This window comes from Cornus florida, unplaced genomic scaffold, assembly GCF_030987335.1.
Source record: "Cornus florida cultivar Cherokee Brave unplaced genomic scaffold, ASM3098733v1 CherokeeBrave_3.0.0_Hap2_Chr02, whole genome shotgun sequence".
NCBI lineage: Eukaryota > Viridiplantae > Streptophyta > Magnoliopsida > Cornales > Cornaceae > Cornus > Cornus florida.
The window spans coordinates 24,656,147-24,681,994 of NW_026775572.1; the positions used below are offsets into that span (position 1 = coordinate 24,656,147).

Consider the following 25,848-nt stretch of genomic DNA (forward strand, 5'->3'; position numbering starts at 1 on the left):
TATATATATATATATATATATATAACGAATAATAATGTCAGCAAATGATTGAGTTCAGTAATTTCTCGTATAAAAATATTGATTCTAGAGATACAGTAATATGGAGAAGACAAAATTGTTTATCAAAGAGTAGTAGCTTTGATTTGCGCAAAGGTTTCAAAGATAAGGAATTAAGATTTTTATTTTTTCTATCTAGTAAGCTTGGCTTTAATTATGTGCAAAATAACTTTAAAACATAACAAAAAATTGAAATATGCAATTAGAATAATTTCCTCTCACACTTTCTGAAATTATTAGCATTTGGGATTACTATTTTTATAGTGCTATTTTGCTATCACTTAAACTTGCTTTTGATCTCTGAACAAAAGACTTTTAAAACACGACAAAATAATCGAAATATGCAATTAGAATAATTTCTTCTAATACTTTCTAAAATTTGCCTATAATTTTGTTCATTGAGAATAATATAAACTGAAAAAAAATAGAGAATTACATATTCCTTAAGCATGAATGGTTGTTATCTAAAGCCAACATTAGAATACACATGTTTGTTCAAGTTAATAAATACTACTAGTATTTCTTTATTTTTTTCTGTTTAAGAAATAAAATGTGACTTAGACATATTGTCAAAATGGATGTGTTAATATATTTTTTTGTTAATGAAAAATAAAATAAAATATTTCTTGATGGGTTAAAAATAAAATAAAATAAAATATTGTTAAACCATTTTTCTTGAGTTATTTTCTCATTTATACCCTAGCATACCCTGGCCCTGCGTTCCAAAAGGCTGAAGTAACCACTTCGCCGGAAACCTATTTAGCCCTACATATTCATATACTGTATATATGCGCACACAAACACACACATACTATATTGTTTCTCTGGTCGGAAAGCTTATCAAAGGTGCCGTCTAGCTCTTTCAATCTCTCTGCAAACCCTAGCCCCAACATTTTTCCAATTGTATCCACTGTGCACTGATATGATGGTATAACGAATTCAAGGTTTATTTTACGATCTATATTAAACGAGCAGTGATTGGAAATAATGCCATTTTGGAACTCCAACCACTCGAGAAGGTACTTTTCCCGATTTTCCGATTCCATTATCTGCACTCTTCGGAGGGAGTCGAAGATTGACGCCGGCATTGCCTGCTTCCACAATCACACTGGTACAAGATCCTCCCTACCTCCTCCTCCTCCTCATCGTCTGGATCAATCCGAGGTTTGGTTCGTTAAGGTTGTATGTACTGTCTGTTTCCGATTTTCGCCTTCTCTCGATATATTCCACTCTAATTACTTCTCTAAGAACTTGACACCCACTATTGCTTTCAACGTTATTAGATGCATAGGCACTTTTATCAATAATCCACATTTAGCTTTCAATTTCTTTCAGTTTACCAAGAACAATTTGAAGCTCTTTCATTGTTTTGCAACATATGATTTTCTTTTGAGGTCTCTTTGCCAAATGGGTATTCATGATTTGGCCAAATTGGTTTATGAGTACATGAGGGTTGATGGGTATTCGCCAGATAGTTCCTGTCTCGGTTTCTTAGTATCGTCCTTTGCCCACATTGGTGAGTTTGACGTTGCCAAAGAATTTCTGGTTCAAGCTCTTTCTAGTGAAAATGTTGAGGTTAGTCCTCAGGTATATAATAATTTGTTGAGTCTATTAGTGAAAGGAAATCGGGTAGCTGAGGCTGTATGTTTCTTTAGAGTTCATATTTTGAGCTCAAAGAACTGCAATGTAGATACCTTCACCTTTAATATTGTCATACGAGCTCTGTGCGGAGCACGAGAGGTTGACAAAGCTTTTGAGTTTTTCAATGGCATGGGGAGATTCAATTGTTTGCCTAATCTGATGACCTACAATATTCTTATAAATGGATTGTGTAGGGTCGGTGAAGTGGACAGAGGGCGTGAATTATTGAGAGAAATTCAGTCAGGAAATGGGTTTCATCCGGATGTTGTAACTTACACGTCTATGATATCAGGGTATTCCAAGTTGGGTAACATGGAGGCGGCTTTAAATATTTTTGATGAGATGATTAATTGTGGAACTAAACCAAATTTGTTCACTTTTAACGTCCTTATTAATGGGTTTGTCAAGAAAGGTGACATGGCTTCGGCGCTGAATATGCATGAGAAGATGCGTTTTCTTGGTTGTATTCCTGATGTTGTCACCTTCACGTCTCTTCTTGATGGTTATTGCCGGTCCGGGCAGGTGGACCAAGGCTTAAAGCTTTGGGATGAAATGAATGTTAAGAACTTGTATCCAAATGTGTATACTTTTGCAATTCTTATCAATGCTTTGTGCAAGGAAAATAGAATAAATGAGGCCCGTGATTTATTGAGGCAGTTAAAGTCGAGGGGTGATATCGTTCCCCGGCCATTTATCTACAACCCTGTGATTGATGGGTTTTGTAAGGCTGGTAATATAGACGAGGCAAATGTGATTGTTGCAGAAATGGCTGAGAAGAGATGCAACCCCGATAAATTGACATATACAATTCTCATCATCGGTCATTGCGTGAAAGGGCGAATGCTTGAAGCAATAAGCATTTTCAATAAGATGTTGGCAGTTGGTTGTGCCCCAGATGCAATTACTGTAAATTCTTTAATAAACTGCCTTTTGAAAGCTGGGATGCCTAATGAAGCTTTTAAGATAATGCAAACTGCATCAGAGGACTTGAAGTTGGATATGCCATCTTTGAGGAGAACTATTCCATTTAAGACCAATATGGATATTACAGTGGCTGTTTAATTGAAAGGGTTGTTTCACTAATCACTAGTGCACTTGGCTTTGTGGACCTAGCAGTTGGATGTGGTACATCCACCATTATGCCTCAAGAATCGGAAGAAACAATTTTAGCTTGGAGCTGTAATAAACCAACAAGCGGTAAGTTTTTTACCCTCCTCTGTTCATTGATATCATCTACATTATCTTTTGCTATTTTACATACTTGAAATTGAGGCTGATTTGTTGAGATTTACCTGTGTTTTCTTGTTGATTTGGTAGTTGGAATTTCATCATGTTAACTTGATGCAAGGCACAATTCAATTGCATACCTTTATGAGTGAATTAGTCTGAAGAAGTTATGTATAAAATGGTTGGGAAAGAAGAAAGAAAGTTAAAGAGAATGGTTGGTAAGAGTAGACAAATTTTTTTTATAAGTAGTAAGAGGAGACAATTTGGTGGGCAAAAAGCTTATTTTGACCCTCTCAAGGTCCAGGAATGGCTAATTTCAGTTGAAGTAAAAAAAAAAATATTTGCTTTGATATTTATTGTTCACCAATGAATTTAAATATGCTTATGTGATAATGCATATGATGTAAAAAGACCCATAGCCTAGTAGAAAAAGCTAGGAAGACTATAATATCTTTAGTTATGCAAGAGATCCTTCAAAAGTGACTCTTGTAGCTCATGTTGTTCACTTACAATTTGTTATGAAGTTACAAATATGAATTGTAATATAACTTCTTTGATAAATAACATGGACTCACTGCTGTCCCATCTGTGATCTGAAACCAACACCTCTCTCTTTATGGGAAACCAGAGTTTTTTTTTGATAAGTGATGGGAAGCCAGAGTTATTACCACTCAAGCTAACAGTTGACAAAAATGTGAAGTATAATATGATAAAAAAAAACTCATTAAACTATTTTAAATAAGATTTCAAGTATTCTAACTTACAATCAAGTAGTATTTTTAGATTAAAGAAAATGAAACAAGCTCTGTGCTAACTGTAGATCGTGATCTAATAAATATATGATGCAATGATATCAACTTGCACCTACAGAATTATAAAATTTAACTTTTGCAATGATGGGAGAATACTAAGGTCACGCGTTTTACGTTAGATGGCAAGTAGTACTTCATGTTGGAGTGATTAATTACAAACCAAGACCATTTATTGTAAACTCCTTTGCATCGTTCTCTCACTTGAATGGGTAAAAAGTTTCCGAATTAGTTTAAATATTGAACCCTCCTTTATAATAAACTGCATACACACACACACACAAAAACTATTGCTTTAAGATTTAATTTTTTCCGACTTTAATATTTGCAGTCATCATTTTGAATTTCATACGAGCGCTTGGAAATTTCACCTGGCAATCAAACGCTGAGTTATTCACACTTCTACTAAGAAGATTTTTTACATTCTTACACATCACCTAATAAAACATCAACGGGTGTACCGTGTATCATCAATGATCATAAGAAGTATGGATTATTATACTTTTTGAGTTTCAATTCAAATTCTCCATCTTAGTAATGAATTTGATGATTTTGTGCTCTCTCCATCTAATTCTTTGCGGATTTGTTGGGTGAACAAAGTAATTGTTAGAAGGTTACTGGCCAGAAGTGACTCCAGAGGTTGCAAGTAATTTTCCATATTATAATTTCTTATGATTGTGTGTGTGTTTAGCTTTTGTCAATTGTTGTAAATACCTCTTGGCATTTTTTTTGGATTGATGTCATGCTAACTGATGTGGGAGTTGGTTTTACAAATGGAAGACTCAATCAGTAGGACATATGTTTTATACGAATGAGCTGTCTTCTAAGAAAGGGCAAGTATCATTTCTTGATGAGTTGTCTTTTAAAAAGAAGACAAGTGTCCCTTTGTTTAAAAAATTTAAGATATTCATATCGTCAATTATTTTAACATGAAAACTTAATTATCTACCAAGTAACCGGCATTAGGGAGAGAATATTGTTCTAATCAAGATACTTCAGCTTATACCACCCATTTAAAAAAAATGTGATAATTATTCGACTGTTTGTCCTTTTATTTCAAGAAGAAAATTCATTAGAAATAGGATATCTATTCTATTATTGGTGGGTATCTGATGGATGACCTGGTTTGGTTTCCTGATGACAATTAAGTGGTCCATTTATCCAACCTTGGGCTTTGTTTGTAGACCCATATTTAAGAAGATAGCTGATGATCTTCTTTTTTTTTTAATTTTTATGGGCACCAGTGAAGCCTCTTTTTATTATTGGTCTAGACAATGTGATGGGCTATTTTAGTTATCCATCATCCCATTTAATGATGAGCTGCTAAGAAATGGCTGCCAATAGTTGCTTGTGGCATCTTAATTTGGCTTGATTGCTCATGGAAAATTGACCATGGCTTTGAACCCTTTCAATTTGAGAGAGGGAGTGTTGGAGAAAGATTAATTGCAGGAATGTTTGTACGGTAATATTATGTACTTTGGCTGTGTCATTTGTTATTGTCAACTTGTATCAATGTTGGAGAGAGTGCAATATCATGGGAGATTGTATGGGTAATTGGGTATATGGGGTGCCATGATAGACTCTAGTTATATCTGAATAAATTAGACCAGATTGGAATAAATCTGGTGAATATTGCTATTCTTTTGTTTCTATTTCCTGTCAATTTAGTAGTCTACTCAAGTTCATCTTAGGTTTATGTATTTCAGTCTACCTCTTTGCCAATGAAGCTGTTCGTGACTTGGCTTGATTTGCTTGAATGTTAAATGTAATTGACTTCCATTTGATATTTTAACCACGGCATTTTCCACCATGCATGTCTGTATTTTTCTTTTAAATAAATGTTAAGAATTTGAGGGTATCTGCCAAATAGGCAATCAACTCTGGCCTAACTAATAATGATCGTATCTTTATGTACTTGAAGTATTCCTTTTGCCCTCTTATAATAATTTTCTAGTTTCCCATGATTTGTTTTGCTTTCTTGTTCATGGAGATGTTTATAATCTTTGTTACAAGGTCTGTTTATAATCATTTTCAGTTCTACTGGATTGTATTACCAAATTAACCAAAGAAGGAATGGTTAAATTTAGTGGATCACTGACTCTTGTAGATTCTGTGTCCTTAAAAGTGCAGCTTGTTAATCTTGTAAATAGATAAGCTTCCAATCTTTGATTATGCTGTGTTCTCGTGACTTTTTATATTATTCTATTTGTTATACATGAACATGATGGTGTTACTGTCTTGGATGCTCTGTAGGAACGTGATGAATGGTTCAACTCTGCTGCTTACCGAGCCAAGTTTTATTTCCTTTTCTGATGCCAGAGGGAAAATTAGCTTCTGCTGTGAGGTTTTTTCAATCCGTTTTGTATTCTTTTTTTGCTTTTAGCATCATTTTTACTTTTGTTTATCTTGTATTCTGTGCAAGAACTTGGTAATTACAATGTACAATCAAAAGGTGCATGCTTCAAAATCTGGATACATCCTTATAATTATTTATAATGCCTGTACAATCTTAATGTTCAAGCTACAAACGCATGATAAAAATTTGTAGTTATACAATGGTTTCTTTGAATTATATACAACAGAGTGCTAGTAAAGTTTTAACTTGAATTCATGTTTTTAGTTTTTCTGCTTTCTGATCAACATAGAATGTTCGAAAGATTTTGCTCGAAATTGTGGAGGACAATCATCTTTTACCGGACTTACAGTTTGGTTCCATGCACAAAGCTATTTTTTTATACTCTACTTATAACTTAATTGAATTGTTGCTTTGCTGCTATATTCTAAACATCATATGTGAGAAATTTGAGAAACAATGTTAGAAATTGCGTCTTAAAATACCTGCTTCACAATTCATGAAATTATCTCCGCCGAGAATTTGTTATCTGTAGGGATGGACGTGTTTTGCATGATGCTACACATATTTTTAATCAAAATATCTTTTACACACCCTAAATTTTCATTTAGTATTATTTTTAAAATGCTTCTATATTAAGCCCTAGGCTTTAAATTGCTTGTGTTGTATTTTATGGTGATAATTAGTTTACTATATTCCCACCAGCTGCAAGAATTTTACACATTCTATCTGCAGTCCCTTGGCTTGTCTTGTTTGGTGACAATGTTTGGGTTTAATCCCCAAAGTTCTTTGGTTCGACGTTGTTAGAAGTTCACTTTTTGGCGGTGTCAAGCTTGTTCTAATATTGAATGATTTGAATCTTTGCCTTTGTTTTATGTGTGTCATTGTTTGCTCTGACCAGATTTTCATTTATTTTTCTTGCAGCAACCGACTGAAAAGGATTCAGAGTCATATGGACAAGTTAGCAGGTGGAGGATGATGTTGATGACGATGTTGGGTAGCTTCAGCTATATATAAACCACATCTTTCGAGGTCTGGCTTCTCATGAAACCTCATTTGGCAGAGGCTATGAAGGTTAATATACTAAACAAATTTTTTTTTCTTTCTATTATCTATTCCATGGGATTAAAGATTTCTTTATGTTTCAAGAACTTGTCATTTTACTTCTAAATGCAACATGGTAATTTCGAAATGTCAGTAGTTTCAAACCCGCAATGCAAAGTTCTTTTCCGGTGGTTGCTGATTTGAGGTTTTTTTCTACCAGCAGGTGCATGAATCTCCCGAATGGATTCATTTGACATGAAAAAAGAAAACCATCTCTCATCCACCAGATAACACTTGTTTGTGACTGCGGGTTCAAACTCCGAACAATTCCTCTAATATTTATCATCCACCGGCAGAAACATTTTGAAAATTTTAATGCTGTATTTGATTAAAAGGGGTGTAGCGAAGCAAAAGCGGGTGTGTGAGTTTCTCGACAAGTTTTAAACTCTATCTATATAGTTCCGTATAGATATGCACATTTTGCAATGAGAATATCCTTTTTTCACTCTGTTTTGTTCTTACAGGTTTGTTTACCCATAAATTGGGTGTGAGTGCTAGTTTAAGCTTTACTTTCTTCTTAGAAGTCTTGTTTAGTACCAATTAAAAGTCAGCTGTTGACTTCTCACCAGTGTGTCTGATTTCGCTCCCAATTAAAAGTCAATTGAAAGCTAATTCCTATGTTTTCATACATTTTAGTCGTATGTTTTCATAAATTCCTATGTTTTCATACATTTTAGTCATATTGAGTTTATTTTTTTGCTCTATTTTGTTTCCACAAGTTTGTTCCACACATTGTCATTGCACTATTTTTTATTTGAATTGACTTGTTCGTGAAAGGCTCAATTTCATACATTTTTTCTTTGATTGACTTCAATATCGGTCAAGCCAGTTTGATGAATTTTCCTCAATATGATGGGATGTTTGATTTATTTTTATTTTGGGAGTAAAAATATCATCCTATATATCAATATATGTTACAAATACTGGTACATATTTGGTAAGAACGTGTTTTATCATTTCATGCTTGACGTTCAAAAAAAACAAAAAAATGGGTATAAGGAATTGATGTGTGAATTATTTAATTTGGAATGTTAAAATGTAATTTCAAATAATTTAGCAAAAAAAACGAAGGAAAAAATATATATATACATGTATGGTAAAAGTATAAGGTTAAATAGAACCATTACTTTATGCAAGAAATCTTCTAGAATTCTAGAATTATTATTAGTAAACCTTTTTGAAATTTATTTTTTGCTAATAATCCCTTATAAATTTATAAGGGATTTGGTAATTAAAATAGTTTATTTTTTTGGCTAATAATCTTTTATAAGGGATTTGGTAATTTATATTCACCATTTATGATTTGGTAATTAAAATAGAATGTGTTCATTTATTATTGGTCCAAATCAACATTCAATATGGTGTAGATCATCACTAATAAGAACTTAAGTATTGTTTAATTTATAATATCATAATTTATGCATCAATAAGAGATTTTAAAATTAAAAGTAATAGACCATCGTGCACGTGCTGTCTCTTATAAGACAAATAAGCCTATTTCAAAAAAGTTAGCAGATAATCTAAAATCAAATGATCCATAACAATCACAAGTTGCCATGAAACCAAAAGGATGAACTTTATTTATTTTTTCAGCTTCTAATTAATCATTGAGAGACCACATCTGAACTTGGGCATAATAGTCTTTTTATGCAACTATTTGTTTAGTTTAGGGTTTTTTTTATTTTTTTTAACTTTGGTATGGTTCAAAAGAGTTACTCGAAATATTAGAAGATCCTATCCACGTGGCAGAAACTTAGGGTTTCCTGCACGTAACCCAAAATAGTAATGCCATTATATATACATAATATTCTAAATATACTTGTTGCCGTGGATGGGTGTAAATGGATAACGAATCACATCAAGCATAACACGTGTCACTGACAACAATTAATTTAAGAAGAATCAACTCTTAGCAAGTTAAAATTAAATATTTTATAACAATTTTTTTAATTTAAATAAAAATATATTTGAGTTAATACAACAAAAAAATATTGTAGAACATTCAAATAACACTTCTTTGGTTACTGTAATTTTTTTATGTAATTAATTATACACATTCACTTTATGGAACATGCATATGCATAAATGAGAAGTCATACAATTACTGTACATAGTAGTAAGGTTTTTTTTTTTCAATTGATTTTTAATAATATAATTTCATGTGTAAGACTTTATGGTAATTTTTCACCTTCTTATTTATTTATTCACCAAAGACGGTGGGTTTTATTATTGTTTTTCGTAAAAAGGAAAGGCGGTGGATTTATGTTCCACGAACCAGGCCAGTGAAATTACCACCTTACCCCCGATGGACTACCAAACCCGGTTAACAAAAACAAACAGAAGTAATTGAAGTTATTTGCGTACAAATAAAGCCAACTATAAAAGTACCCAATTGTCAACAAAGAAAGCTCCAGAGGATATTTTTGTCTTCTCACCTAAGAAAACCCAACAATGAAGTGTCTTCGTACCGCCTTTGGCGCACAACAATATCAGTCTATAAATACCCATAAGCCATAATCTACAAACATACATACCCCTCTCTCTCTCTCTCTCTCTCTCTCTCTCTCTCTCTCTACATCTATATATATATTTATTTATATATCTCGATCTCTATATTTATCTGTATACTGTTTTGTGGTTTTAATGGAGGAATATTTACAATATGCAAGTGAAAGGAAGAGAACCCAGAAGGAGTTGGGGTTGACACGGAGAGAGATGGACGCGGCTTTTCAGCTGATTCAACTCAGCGATGACTCAGTTGATAACAGTATTAATAGTGCTAAAAGCGAAGGAGATTCATTAAGTACTGGTATATCATCATCAACCGTGGTTTTTGATAAAAAGAAGGTGATTGATGATGATGAGGTACTGGGTTTCAGAAGGAAAAGGAAGTTTCGATCCATGGATGATTTGTATCGGAGCACCAAGCCTTTTGTCAAACTGCATGGTGTCAAGCGAAGGCGTTGATCATGGAGGCAACATATATCTATCTATTTGTATATATTTTTGGAATTTTTATAGCATATGTTTATATGTTATGGTTATAGAGTTTGGAAGGGAATAATATGTAAAATTGTAAATAGACTGCATAATTGCAGGTGAGTTAAAGACTATTTTTATTTATTTTATGTTTTTGTAATTTGAACAAATTACATTATGGTTTATTAATCACTTATTAGATATTTAGATGTTTCTTATTTGAATATTGTTGTATTGATTATGGTTAATTAATCTTAATTGTTCATGGGTTTACCCAGAAAAATCAAGCTATCCATTACAAAGTATCACACACACAATGTGTGTTATCACATCTTATAATGAAGAGATCTCTAGGAGTAGTTGAAGTATATATGTAATTATGTATGTGTGTGTTTACACACACACATAATACCCTTTCTTTTCTTCTTTACTTCTTATCTTCCACCTTATAGCAGACCTGTTTGTAATAGAAATTTTCCTGTTTTTTTTTGGGTCCAAAATTGAATCTTTTGGACTGTGGTATATAAATCCGGTTCACTTCAGGAATATGAATTTTCTCTTAATCGACCAGTCACAACAAAATTACACATAATTTATAACGGTCAATTTTATTATTTCCTGACTTGTTATTAGGGAGATGGCATTACTGTATTAATTATAGGACGGTTTATGTAAATCAAAAGGAGGTCAATGTGTGCAAATTTTCGAACAAGAGAATAGGTTCCATGTTATTTGTTTGATTCAATCATAAAAGTTGGAATTAATAAAGAAGAAGATGCAGGTTTTAATTCAGTTTATAAAAATTAATTAATTTCAGAAGTCTCTTGGAGTGCTCCCTCACGCGTTGCGTAAGGGTAACATTCACATTTTAATCTCCTAATAATGGTCCAATTACTCTTTCTACAGAGAAGTGCCAACAATTACTTGGTTGTCAAGTTAAAACACACACACACACACACACACACACACAAGGGAGGGCAAGATACGTGGTTGTCAAGTTTAAAACACACACACACACACAAGGGAGGGCAAGAAAGAGAAAGTTTAATGCACCATTAGAAGGACATATATGCATGGACAATCCTTAATAATGTGAAGCCACCGAAAAAACTGTACAAGGCGGACGAGCACCAAAAAAAATGTACAAAGTAGATAATATCTGCATAGAGTGGATAATATCTGCATAGAATGGTATATAATCTTATGTTAATTTATTCCAACTATAACCTGCATAAAATTTTATTTTTCACTATCTGTACATGGATGGAGAAGTCTAAAAGAACTTATATTTGAGAGAGAGATCATACGCTCAAGGATGAAAAAAAGGTCAACGTACAGAATTTTCTTCTCTGCCTCCATCCTATCAAAATTGTTCACAATGACAAAATAACACAAATTCAATTAAAATAAATAAAATCAAGCAATTGCATTCAACCAGCAATGATCTTCGCCAACAGAATCCTTAAAAACATATTTTGGCTTTTGCTACCTCTATATTTAAGTAGGGCTAAAGGTGTTCAATATTTCAAGGATCCGATTTCTGCATTTGGGGCACAAGAAAATCCAAACATCTTCAATTGCATTTATCCCGTCATTCCATCATCGGAAGTAAAAAAGGCTGAACCAACAAGATGAAGACATTTTGAATTCTCTAGTATTTGATTAATGTTCAAGGTGGAAGACATATTCAGTTAAGCGCTGCAATTTGCCGGGATCTAATTTCTGCTCTGTTACAACAGGCTGTTTCTTCACAGTAAGCATTTGCGAAGCCGGGTCTGCTTCCCAACCCTGTTGGAGCACATCTGCATACCACAGGACCAAAACCCAATTGGCATCAGTACAAACAGCAGCGGAGAGAAACAAAGGCTGCAATTATTTTCCTTGTTCTTAAAGAAGCATTCCATTCACAGTTTTAACCTCACAATTTTGTGGACACATGATGATTAGCTAAAGGTTTTCCTGGAAGATGTCTAGATAAGCCCAGAAATAGAAGGCAAAAGAAGGGGGTAGAAAATTTCAAATCTACAAATCAATTATGCGCAAATGATGCATACCAAATCGGAATCCATAAACTTCTATAGATACAAAATTGTAAATTAAAAAAGAAAAGAAAAAGAAGAAGTTATAATCGAACATCTTCTTTCATGGAGTACAAATCCAACTTATCATGAACGGGTAACATTGGGAAGAACATGATAACAGCATGATTATATGTAACCAGAATGGGACCAAACAAGTTTCTAAGTCAATTTCAGCAAATCTTATGTCACAGACCAAATGTCAGCTGTATTGGACAATATACAACATATATTGTTCTCCCTCTCAGGGAAGTTCATAAGAAGGTCCTTTAGACTGTCCATCATGCTTAGGTAACCTTAAGAGGTCAACTTTTTTGACAGTGGATCTTCCACCAACAGACTGGTTGACCATCATTTATATATATACATGCGCTAGAGAAGTTTGCCCTCATTATTAGAACTATTTTACATAAATAAACCATTATTCACGTTCCATATGTGTGTCACTAACTTCATTACCTACATAGTGCAGCATACCAATATATATTTTATTTCAGCCAAGTATTGCAGTAACAAATCAATTATGAAATAAATTAAAAAAAAAAAGAAAAAAAGAAAAAGAAAAGAAAGAGGAATGGCAATGTCATCATATAAGTCAAATAGAAAAGCACAGCAGCTTACAGCTTGTAGCATCATTCTCATTCATTCCCAGGAAGAGAGCTGTATCTTGAACACTAATTGTCGAATAAGCAGACAGCAGTAGCTCAAACATCTTTTTGGTGTAAAGTTCTGCAAAAAGTAAAGAAGACAATCACGGCTGACCATAAATATTATGGATTTGAATATTTCTATGCAAAACAAAATTCAACAAAGTCTCAACCCTACAACTAGTTCGGAACTAAGCGCAGAGGGACGTACTTTTTATTAGAAAAGAAAAATGAAAAAGGTGAAACAAAAAACCCGAGAGACAGAGAGAAAGAATGTCAACACAAAAATAAATGAGTAAAATGGATGTAAAGAAGACAACCATTGCTGACCATAGATTCTGGAATTGAATATTTCTATGCAAAAACAAATTTCAACAAACAAAAGCCGCAACCCTACAACTAGTTCAGAACTAAGCACAGAGAGACATACTTTTTATTAGAAAGGGGAAAAAAAAAAAAAGAAAGAAAAGAAAGAGAAAGCTGGCTTCTCCCCCCCCCCCCCCCCCCCCCCCCCCTCCCTTCCTTCTCTCTCTCTCTCTCTCTTTTCTTGTTTTCCCCCTCTTTTACTGGTGCATGGATCTCCGTTACCAGGCAGAGAAAAATGTATCATTATATATTACAGCATTTTTTCCAAAAAAATATAAAAGAGGCATCTGGTACTTGAATGACTTGTCCATTTGACTCCTAGGTTTTTTATAAGACAACAATCATCTTCTCTCACCAGCCACCAGTTACTCACCCTGATTTCAAAACTCTAAGATGCAAATCCTAAGTAACATCTCTATTAACAGAAGTCATACCAAATTTAGAGTAGTGTACCCAAAAGCACTTGGAAGCTTGCATTTTAGGCAAGTCAAGGAATGCGCTAAACACCCTAGGTGAGGCAAAGTTGCTGAGCCTAGTGCTTCTTATTTAAAAGATATTTACTTAAATGGCCCTAGTAGATGGGTACTTGCATTTGGAGAATTTTGTCCGCACAGTTTTTACAAGATATATATATATATATATATATATATATATATATATATATATATATAAAGAACTAAAAGCCCAAGCTGCTGAACCCACATTCAATTGGGGATAGATTCTCAAAGAAGAGAGTCATGATGGAATATTGAAAAAAAAAAAAAAAAGGAGAGAGAGAGAGAGAGGTGGAAAACAAAAATAACAACGGTCCTTTTTGTTTTTCTTAATTATTTGCTGTGGATAAGTTTGGTGCTTCAATTGATATATGTCATATCAACTCTTTTGTTATTATGCTGATTGCACTAAATGAGTCTGCGGGGATTTACTAAACAGATCTATTATCATCGAATTAAAAAATCTATAACTACGAAGGCATTATTTGAGTTACACTAAATAAACTTTTAACGTCTAATGCATTTATTAATTTTTTGAAAGTCAGAGTTGCTTCACTCAGGCAATCACTTTTTTGTCAACTGCACTTTGATGATATAGATTCTCAGAACCTTAAGGGTGCCTTTCACCCCTAAAACACTGATCAGATATCTTTTTCATCAAATTGTATACTAGAAGAAATAATTTGTTCATCTTTACGTCCTCATAACTTTTGTGCAATTTCTTTTATGGGTTACCGTAGATGTTTTGTCTATCACAATTTGCTCAACGCCCATACTCTAAGCCATGAAGTGCAATCACTGCTTAGGCTAAACAATTGAAGCTGATACTTCGTCAACACTATTTTATTATTTTTTTTTCTTTCGTATATTTTCCTTTGTTTCTTTCCTAATGATACATGTCTTTCACCTTCATTATAAGCTATTGAAATACTGGGAAAATAAGAGAGTATCCAGCAAAGAGAAATATCCTCACCGCCCTACGCCTGTCACAAGACCTATGCCATTTTCTAGAAGAAGGACCTACCACTAGGAAGGGACTCCAAAGTCAGACCATGCACTGAGCAGTGAGCACAATTCCATGGACCCAACTGTTACTATTAACTTCCTATTGGCAGCAATCACCCCATTTTCAGGCCTATCCTCCACCACCACAAATCTCCAAATATTTTCTCCCAATAGTGCACTTCCATTTTTTTATACGGATCAGAGTCCCAACCCAACTCTGTGATCAAACTACAAATACAATTAGGAACTTCAAACTCTTCTATTTTCTCCACTCAATTTAAAATCACGGATTATTCTCAATTCCCATCGCACCAGAAGATGATAGTAATAACTGAGGCAAATAATACAAAAAAGTCTAAACATAGCTCCAGACTAACGTTCCATATGATACGAGTTGTAAGTCAATTGATGCACCAAAACTAATCACAGATAGCGGATCTAGTTATTTAACTTTTTGACAATGTTGACGGAAGAAATCATGAAGAGAAAAGTTCTAGTTACAATAAAATAATGTTATGAGGTTTTATTCCAGTGACATCTGAATGCACACATTTTTATTGGAGTATTCTATCTTGAATAATGTAGAGGCCTTCCTCTGGGCATAAAAATTGCATGGTTGGTCTATTTTTCTGTGTTTTTGTATATTGTGCTCCAATGGTCTAATGAGTTCAATATAATTTAATTATTTACACCAAAAGTCTATTATAATGAATAACCATCTGAGAATAGGGTTTTACATTTTCTATTATCCAAACATTAAAAAAGAAAAAAAAAAAAAAGAAAAAAGAAAAAAAAAGGGGGTAAAACAAGTCATGAACTCTGTCTAAATCAGATAGAAGTTTAAGAGGAGCTTTGCAGATAACTAAAACCTCCAATACTATTTTGATCACAGCCATATGAATCGTGTCCGGTGAAATAACTTCTTTAATCTATAAATCAAACAGATACAGACCAAACAGAGCATCAAAACTGTGTTTTATATGTAAAAGGAACTGGCCTGAGAATGAGGCCACAAGGTCTCTAGCCTCTAGACTCCAATCGTATCCGCGGATAGCCTCATGCACGCCAGCATAGTCCCTCATCCACAACCGCTGACCTAGATTCCATGCTGCCACCACTTCTGGCCGGCCCTCCTTGATGGCCGAAGGTATCGACTTCCACAGAAATCGAGCACTATTACTGCAATATATATATATCATCAACTTGCGGAATAACAAGAACTCCAAAACCCTAAACATATATATACATATATATGTGCATATACAGAGGACAGTTAGCTTACATGTCATCGACGTAAAGCTGCCCTAGAAGATGAACCGCGTAAGGCCATTCGTCTTGAAAGGCAATGCCCTCGGTTGCAGCCTAGAGAAAGAGTGATGAGTGTGAAACTAATTAGGGCTTGAAATTGAGAGAAAGAGAGAAACTAATAGAGTGTATTGAAAAAGAGATATGAAAGCAATAAACTAATTAGGGTTTACCTGAAGCATGAGATCGTCGCAGATGTCAGCGATCTTCTCGTACGATTGGGACGACATTGCGTCTGTAAGGAGAGAGAAATCCATTGCTTCTTCTTTTTCTTCTTCTTCGCCGGTGGTTGTGATGTTACTCGATTCTTTAGCTGGTTCGTATATTGCCTATTGGATCCCTAGTGCGGGTGTAAATGGGTCGGGTCAAACCCATTTGCACGTGACCGAATTGCATAGGCTTTTGGTGTTTCAAATTCTTTCTATTGTTTGTTTGGTAGAAAAAGTAATGTAGGAAAGGAAATAAGGGAGGAAAAGGAGGAAGAGGGTATGAGTAGTTTTGTGCTCCCACATAACAAATTTGAAAGAAATTTGATTGATCGCTTCTAAAATTTTCCTCTGAAACTAGATTAAGAAATGACCCAATTTAAAAGCACATTCTATTTTGTTCTTTGAAATTATGTTGGTGCTCTATAAGCACTACATACTTGAATCAACTCAATTTGTATGATTGAGAATTTGATATAAATTTAAACACGAAATGAAATATTACATAAGATGCTTCACAATTTCAACAAGCATGGAAGCAATCGCATGTTAGCGCATTCATTAATCATGCTCATTAGCGCTCTACTTTTCAATCAAGGAGAGCTTGAAAAAATTTCAGTGTTAGTTGTTGGCATTTTCATTTTTAGCTGTCCATTAATTATAGGGCATTGGGGCTCCCTCTCCTTCATTTGAGCATTGTACAATTGTTGAATATATTGTAATATATATATATATATACACTCGTTATATATATCAGATACAGAAATAGCGGGAATAATTACCATGCATACTTATAGAATGTGCGTGTTAAATTTTGATTTGAATAGTTGTGTGAGTTATGTGTGCGAAAGTTGTTAGTTGATCAATTGTGATTAACACACTAAATGACCTAGATGATGTGATTAGGTCAACTTTGCCCAACTATTGTGATTGATTAATTTACCCACAAGTATTATCAATTAAACATTCACAACCACAAAACTAAATACTGAAAAGTAAAGCAAGGTTAGAGAAATGACATCAAGATTTTAGCAAGGAAACGGATTAGAAAACCTTGAAGATTTTTGTGTTATCTCGAATATAAATGATTCACTATGTATGAAGCAAAGTATACCGAACTTTAACTCAAGCTCATATCCCTTCACTCTACCAAGACTTAATCCGCTTAACACCTCTGGCTTTGTGACTTCCAGTCCAACAACTCTTGACTCAGACTTTTGCCTCGAACCTTATAGAATGATTGCTCGTAGATTAACAACACTTCGCAAGTGCCTTGATCTCTTCAAAGTGTGATCGAAAATTCTTCTTATTCGAATCTGAATTTGTTGCAGAAGATATAAATCACACTTCACGGAATTTATAAATCTTCAATTATGCTCCATTTCCGATGAGATTGAGAACAACACTTCTAAATCACTCTTGTATATATGTGTGTGCTCTTAAAAATGAATATATATAAAAAAAAAAAATTGATTTGATTTTCTAAAAAAGACTCTCTCAAAATAATTAATTTTTGTTCTAAAATGCCATCCCTCAATTTTGAGTAAAAGAGAGATTATATAGAAGTTTGGAAGACCTAAAAATACTTGGAAACCAAATTAATTTTGTGCATACACAATATAGAGGAAATCTACCAAAAATAGGAATCAAAACAAACCAACTTGAACCGGTTCAAGTTGGACAGTGAGTTTTCGAAAAAAATACATTTGACATTTGAACCAGTTTAGGGTGCTTGGACCGGTTCAAGTTGGTTAGACTTGAAAAACACCAATAAATCTCAAAAGTTGAACTTGTTTCAAAAGACCTAAACCAGTTCAAGTTGGGCAAAATGTAAAGTCTTCCCAAAAGCTTAATTTTAAACCTCTCAAGTGTACTTACACACTCTTTTACCTTTTTAAAGCATTGTTCTCATCATCCCGGAGTGTATCGAAGTATGAACACTTGAACTCCTTCAAATCCGCTTCCGATCTTAAATCTTAAAATTTTGAATTGAAATTTTACAATTTATCGGATTTGCTTTGACAACGAAATTCGCCAATTACAAAATATATATCTCACAAATTACAACTATTCAGATGGTAATAACTACCATACTTCTAAAACGTGTCCATTGAATTTTAATATGAATAGGTTGCAACCATTCAGATGATATGTAACTTTTGGTTGGCAGATTTTGGAAGTACGTCTATAATTAGCGACAGGGTGTTGCACATTCTTTCATTCACTTCTTATCTTCTCTTTCTTTAGTCATGACAATTTCAACGAGTATTTAAGGAATTTCTTCAATATTCCTAACTGCAGGAATTTAGATTTTGTTATATCTTAGGAGTGCTTTGCTACAAATTCGTTAGCAAACTCAATTTTTGTGGGAGCAAACAACACTTTAGGAAATTGAATCCACGCTTCAAAGTTTGCATTTTGGTTGGGCTATCAAGTTCAAAAAATTGACATTAGTATTTCATTATCTTCACGTTTAAGAAGTCTGATGATCTCCAACGTGCACAACATAGGTTTTTGGGTTATTTTTTAAAACAACAAATGATTAATCTCATAGTATGTAAATTTGCAAGGAGATTGAGTTAAACAGATGACACGCGAGTGCTAAGAATGACTTTACATGACGCCGATCTCCATTGCATGAGTAAAGTTGAATTACAAATTTTAGTTTTTTGTAAAGGATTGTAGAGAGGAATATAAGATTCTAGAACAATATAGAGTTTGTAATAGTTAGAAGAGTGAAAAATATCATAGAAAGTTGAGAGCTTTGTAGAGTTTATAAATGGGATACTTAGATTAGAGAGTTCTAGAGAGAATATTTTAATGTATACTAACGGTTTATTAAAGGAAAGAATGCGCGCCTATATATAAGGTGAGAGTTTTAATTGTAACATAAGCAGTGAGAAGGACAAGAGTAACTGTAACAATTCAAATAATAGAAGTGTTTTTTCTCTTTTGCCTTGCAAGTGTAATAGTGTGAATCTGAAGACTGGTTGACACGATGTCCACAATTTTCATATAAGTGAAGGACTTGGAAGCAATGGATTAATATTTAAAATTATTTTTCTCTCCAAAATATAACTCCACATAGAGAGCCGCTTTGCTCTGAAAATTCCATTTGAAATTAAATTAGTAAATACATTTATAGTGCATTTAATAAAGTGACAGTTGCCCTTATTTTTCTTGATTGTCAACTTAGAAAGTATCTTTCAACCAATATCCTTAGGTGTTTCATTTTCTTTCCTACTTAAATTCAAATTACAAAAAAGAACCCTATACAATAGAATACTTCATTCTTATATTTTTTTATTTCATATTTGTCCTTGTATAATTTTGGACTCTTACATTTCAATTCATTAAATTTGTATCTCCCAGTCTCTCCATCGATTGCATGAAATCAACGATAATAACAGTAAAAAAAAAATTATCAATTTCCTCCTCCATCATCGCCGGTCTCTCAGTGTCCTTCGTCAAAGCCATTAGCAATTTCACTACATAACCTACTTATGCACCCATAATAATAAAAAGACAAAGAAAGAGAAGCAAAAGAGAAACAAAGTAATTTCAAAAGTTGGTGAAGAGTGATTGCTCCAACTGAAATATATGACCCTTATAGTTATACATACTTGGTTGGTGGCCGTTTGTGATCATGATCTGAAGTTGTTTGTTATAATGTTAGACTAATTCTGTTTTCAAAATAAATAATTTATCGAGTTGTCAATCCAACTATTTGTTACGTAATATTATTCATTTTGTGAATAATGTATTCGTAAGCAAGCATTTGTAAATTTTTCAAGGGATTTTTTTATTTATATAATTCATGTTTTTTTTTAACTCTAATATTTCTTTTATATTTGTTACAAATTCTACAACTGTTCTTGTTGGAATAAAATAAAATGCATTAGTTCTCCTCCATGTACAAAACCAGCCATTACCAATTCCAAGATGCTTAAAAAAATAAAAAATGGAGTCCGTCAAAAATGGAGACCTAGAGAGAACGTGAGAGAGGAGTTGGTGGAATTCAATAGTCCTGGTTTAAACATATAAGGGTAAATACGGAATTAAAATTATAAGAAACAAGTATTTTGTACTATATTAATTCTATTATAATTTACTTTCAAAAGAAAAAGAGGTTGGAATGTCTAAGAATATTGGTGAATTTTCTGCCGTTTAATTACCCATTCAAGTCGGGACAAACACTAAATGCATGTTTTTCAAGGAACATCTAACTTTTAAAAATGAGTAAAAGTGCAAAAACACCTTTCCATATATAAAATGTCAAGAAACATTCCTAATATCTAAGTATATATGCATATAAATTTTTATAATTTAAAAAAATTATCCCCTAATCATCAATTTTGATCAATTCTTTTTTTAATTTTATATATAAACAAAAAATACCGTTAATAGAATTTGTGCTATAAGTTTTTTTTATTTTGTTTAGAGCATTTTAAGTTTTTATTTTTTATTTTGGATAAGTAAGAACATTTTAAGTATTTAAATTTCCGAATTGAGAAAATCTCTATATTTACTCAATTTGAAAAATGTAGGGAGATTTTTTTAATAACAGGGAGTAGTATTAAAATTAATGAAAAATAGGAGAGAAAAAAGTACCCAGAGTTGCCAGGAACAGCGCATCAACCAATAAATATATAAAACACCAACAGTTTCAAATCTAGACCATACCATAATAAGTCAACAAATGAGCAAGAAATCCAAAAACAACAGCAAAAAACTCACTTAGCTTTATTCTCTTTCACAGAAACGTGCAAATACAACATATTGGAGGACTAGTAAACATAAGTTCATCCTTGAAAGGAAAACTCACAATAATATATGACATTCACTTATCAAGAAAAAAATAAATAAATAAAAAATAAATAAATAAATAAATAAATAGGCCTTCTAAAAATCCCATTCTAAATAATTATTCAATCACCCGGCAAAATTATGTTAAGGAACAAATGGACAGATTAATTATTCAATCCATGCCAACTAATAATTCAAATTCTAGTTATGACTTTATAGGAATGTCGGTTTTATTTATTTACATCTGAAAAATATAAAAAACACGGTAATGTTCTCTCAAGAAGAAAATGGTTACATAATTCCACCTCAAAGAATAGCAAATAATTGTTTAAGTTGTCATTTTTTAATGAATTTTTAATTAAGGTGGTAGTGAGGTTTGAACTTGATATATTTACCTTTAATACAATTAGGGGTGACAAAATAGGTCAGAAACCATCAACCCGTCCATATCTGTCCGCTTTTTAATGGTTATTGATGAACCATATTTAAGATGGGTTAAAAATGGATTAGGTATTTTTTAATCACTTAATTTGAGAGTCAAGATGGGTTGAATATGGTCAAACCCATCACATAATAGACACACAACACACATCTATTCTGTATTACATTCAACTCATTTCTCTCTCTCTCATGAAGGGCTGCAAGTTAGGCAAGCCCAACCCAGCCCATATTTTAGGTGGGTCGTGCGGGTTTCAAAGGTCTTTATTTTATTTTTTTAACAAATATACAAATTACATTTTCCTTTTCCACGTTTGTAAACATCAATTTTTTTAAGAAAAAATTATTTTTTAAACATCAAAATTTTGGGCGAGTTGGTCGGGGTTTCACGGGTAAATTTTTTTTTTTTTTTTTTTTCAAATATGTAAATTACATTTTCTTTTTCCATATTTGTAAACATCAAAATTTTTAACAAAATTTTATTTTTAAATATCAATATTTTGGGCGGGTTGATCAGGTTTCACAGGTCAATTTTTTTTTTTTTTTTTTTTTTTAACAAATATACAAATTACATTTTCCTTTTCCATATTTGTAAATATCAATTTTTTTAAGAAAATTTTATTTTTTAAACATCAAAATTTTGGGCGGGTCAGTCGGGTTTCACAGTTAATTTTTTTTTTTTTTTTTTTTTTTTTTTTTTTTTTCAAATATGCAAATTACATTTTCTTTTTCCATTATTGTAAACATCAAAATTTTTAAGAAAATTTTATTTTTAAATATCAATATTTTGGACTGGTCGGTCGGGTTTCACGGGTCAAATTTATTTTTATTTTTAATTTTTTCAAATATGCAAATTACATTTTCTTTTTTCCATGTTTGTAAACATCAAAATTTTAAAGAAAATTTTATTTTTTAAACATCAAAATTTTGGGCAGGTCAGTCGGGATTTGTAAATATCAATATTTTGGGCTGGTCGATCAGGTTTCATGGGTCAATTTTATTTTATTTTTTTTACAAATATACAATTTACGTTTTCCTTTTCCATATTTGTAAACATCAAATTTTTTAAACATCAAAATTTAGGGCTGATCAGTCGGGTTTCATGGGTCAAATTTTTTTTTTTTTTTTTTTTCAAATATTCAAGTTACATTTTCTTTTTCCATGTTTGCAAACATAAAAATTTTTTTAAAAAAATTATTTTTTAAACATCAATATTTTGGGCAGGTCGGTCAGATTTCACAGTTTTTTTTTTTTTTTTTTTTTTACAAATATACAAATTACATTTTCCATTTCCATGTTTGTAAACATTAATATTTTTAAGAAAATTTTATTTTTTATTTTTTAAACATTAATATTTTGGGTGGATCGGGCGGGTTTCACGAGTCATTTTGCAAATTACATTTTCCTTTTCCATATTTGTAAACATCAAAATTTTTAATGGGTCCATGAGTCATAACAAGTTGACCCTATACATTTTCAATCCGCCCATTTTTATCCCATCCCAAATCCGACCCAACCCGCCCATTTGCTACCCCTAAATACCATGTTATCCACTATCTAATCTAAAAACTTAAGGATGTAGCCTTCTTTTGGTCCAACATATAATTCAGTGATGGTGAAGTTTGAACACAAGTTCTTACCTGCTATGAAATTAATTTGTTAGAGAGGGTATACCCTTAATATTCAAATCATTTAATATGATGCATTGCAATATATTACCACTGGCCAGGGGCAGAGCTAGGATTGCAAAGTAAGAGGGGTTAAAGATAATAAGAAAATTTGAAAATGAACATAATAATTCTTATGATAAAGATATGTTATATATATTTAAAAAATAGACCAAATATATATATATATATATATATATATATATATATGATCTCATATATTAAATCAAGTTTTTCAGGGGATAAAAATTAAAAATACCTATAAATAGAGTTTTCCGATATTAGAGAGATTCTTCTTCTTTTACGTATTCTCTTCGCTGATATTAGTGCCTTGTTCCGCCTGGCAGAGCCTACAGACTACAGAGGGAATGATCTTTATAGATAACCTAAATATTTCTACAATCGGGCTTCAGAACCTCAGATCTCATTTTTGTAATCATTCCACAAGATCCAATTCTTTTAAGTAGATACATGAGATAAAATCTAGATTCTAGACCCCTTATCGGAGCATACTGATCATGAAATATGGGAGGTAAGGTTTCTGAGTCATTAGTTATAAATGATTAGAAATGAAATGATGTATTATGAAGGCCTGATTTGTGGTGCATGGCAGGATTGGTGGTGCAAATTTTTAAGGAAGAAATAGAAGACTGAAGTACAATATAACACACAAAGTTGCTGGAGCTGCCAGCACGGCAGACGAAGTCCAAAAATCTTACCTTAGAAAATTGCCGAGTTTTCTATGGTGCTCAATCCACTTTAGAAACAGGAATTCCAACTTCTTTTCATCTGCATTGGCAGCAACACGTGCTCTAAGAGTCTGACAGGAAAATAAGCATTTAAAGGGGAAAAAAAAAGTGTAAGAAAATTAATCTGCTTCCTCTCCTCACATAACAAATATATCCACCTAAGCTTCATCAACAGATATACCCTGTAAACATAATAACATAACAGCCAAATTTCTCCTCCACTTTTCTGCAATTTGTTCACGCTTCTGCTGCCTTAGCCTTTCACTTTTTCTGTGCCCTTTTCTCGGCCTATATAAAATTGTGAGACATTGATTCAGATATTTATACGCTAATTTGAAACAGATTGACATGGCCCTAAATACATCTTCTGAAGACCATCCATGGAATCAAAAGGTGTAATCTAGAATTTGAATTTAAAGATCTTTATCCTTGAGTATAGATACTTCAAACAACGAGATAATGCTTGGTGGGGTAATTATCATTTTCTTGGCCATTCCAGCCATATCTTGTTTTCACCAGATCCTCACTGCTTTATCTTCATTAACACACGAGGAAAAGAGGAGATCGAATTCACATGTACTGGAAGAAGCTGACAAGTACTTGTTGGAAACGGAGGCATTAAAAACATAAACTTTTGATGAGATTTGAAATAGATTCCGCTAATAATTTTTTACAGATCTCTAGACAAGCGCGTTTCTCTCCGCAAGGAGATGAATGTGGTATATTTATTTTCTAAAATCCGTTTCTGGATGAATGAGAAATTAGCTCCAAAGTGTGGTGTTTTGATAAGCCTAAATGGGTATGCAAAATGTGGGAAGTGTTTGTCCCACATGGAAAAAAATGTTGAAACAAATTGAAATTTAAATAAGTTGAGTTTATGATTTGGGCTTGGGCTTGGGCCTAATTGTAAAGTTCAGATTATTCTTTTTTGGAATTTTGGATTGGGCCTAATTTTGGACTGGGCTTATTTAAATAGGTTTCACAAATGAGTGGGTTTTTTTGGATGGTTGGCTTTTTGAATTAAAAAAAAAAAAAACTACTTTTTAGTTTTTCTAAAAGGTTACACCTTTTAAATTAAAAAAACCATATTTTAGTTTTTCTAAAAGGTTACACCTTTTAAATTAAAAAACCACTTTTTAGTTTTTTTTTTTTTCAAAGGGTTACACCTTTTTCCGAACCATCATAACCCATGGTTGTACCCACTCGAAAAGACACCATGTGAACCATTGCAACCTATTAGAATGGACGTGTCTATTGGTGAACAGACACCATGCGAACCATTGCAACCTATTAGAATGGATGTGTCTATTGGTGAACAGACACCATGTGAACCATTGCAACCTATTAGAATAGATGTGTCTAGTGGTGAACAGACACCATATGAACCATTGCAACCTATTGCAATGGTTGTGTCCAATAACGAAGAGATACACCCCATCTGAAAAGACATTTCTGTTTCTATAAATACCCCCTTTGGATCATTTGCAAGTTGTTCATTTTTCATTTTCTTCTATCTCCCTCTCTAGACTTGAACCCAACCCAAGTGGGTTCAAACCATAGGTTAAGTGGTCCGAATCACTTAGACCCTAATCCAATTTCATCGAGCCATATTAAGATTGGTCCGAACCATTTGATTCGAATTGCACCCAATTCAGCATTTATATAGCATAGATGCATTTTTGAGTTAGAGAGAGTATTACACGGAGAAGGTTCGCCGTATCCACGAGTTTGTAGTGCTGCTACTGGTGGATGTAGACCGTTGTATCCTGGGAGATAGACGCCACTGAGTCCGTTAGCACCATAGCGGGGCGAATCTGCCTTAAGGACATAGTATCCAATACTAGCCTCGGTCCAGGTTCATTCCTTGCATATTATTATTATTTTATTACTTTATTTTGTATATTTAATTAAATATAG

At 32.9% G+C, this 25,848-nt stretch overlaps 2 protein-coding genes across 4 annotated transcripts; one reads left to right on the forward strand and one right to left on the reverse strand.

Moving 5' to 3' along the window:
* The first annotated feature begins 743 nt into the window (after nt 1–743).
* On the forward strand, nt 744–7,636 carry LOC132294323 (pentatricopeptide repeat-containing protein At2g06000). Of its 3 annotated transcripts, none has more exons than XM_059792135.1 (4): nt 744–2,895; nt 5,988–6,078; nt 7,012–7,161; nt 7,352–7,636. In XM_059792135.1, the coding sequence occupies exon 1, from the start codon at nt 1,045–1,047 to the stop codon at nt 2,758–2,760; it is 1,716 nt and encodes a 571-aa protein (XP_059648118.1). In that variant the 5' UTR covers nt 744–1,044; the 3' UTR covers nt 2,761–2,895; nt 5,988–6,078; nt 7,012–7,161; nt 7,352–7,636. The 3 variants fall into 3 exon arrangements, with proteins under 3 accessions (XP_059648118.1, XP_059648119.1, XP_059648120.1); XM_059792136.1 differs by having other exon boundaries at nt 7,355–7,636; XM_059792137.1 differs by having other exon boundaries at nt 5,988–6,073.
* Nucleotides 7,637–11,503: 3,867 nt separating this feature from the next.
* LOC132294324 (COP9 signalosome complex subunit 8) lies at nt 11,504–16,394 on the reverse strand. The gene is made up of 5 exons (XM_059792138.1): nt 16,239–16,394; nt 16,043–16,122; nt 15,758–15,939; nt 12,870–12,977; nt 11,504–11,972 (listed from the first exon to the last, which is right to left on the reverse strand). Exons 1-5 carry the CDS (start codon nt 16,320–16,322, stop codon nt 11,833–11,835), a joined length of 594 nt encoding a protein of 197 aa, XP_059648121.1. The 5' UTR covers nt 16,323–16,394; the 3' UTR covers nt 11,504–11,832.
* Nucleotides 16,395–25,848: the final 9,454 nt, after the last annotated feature.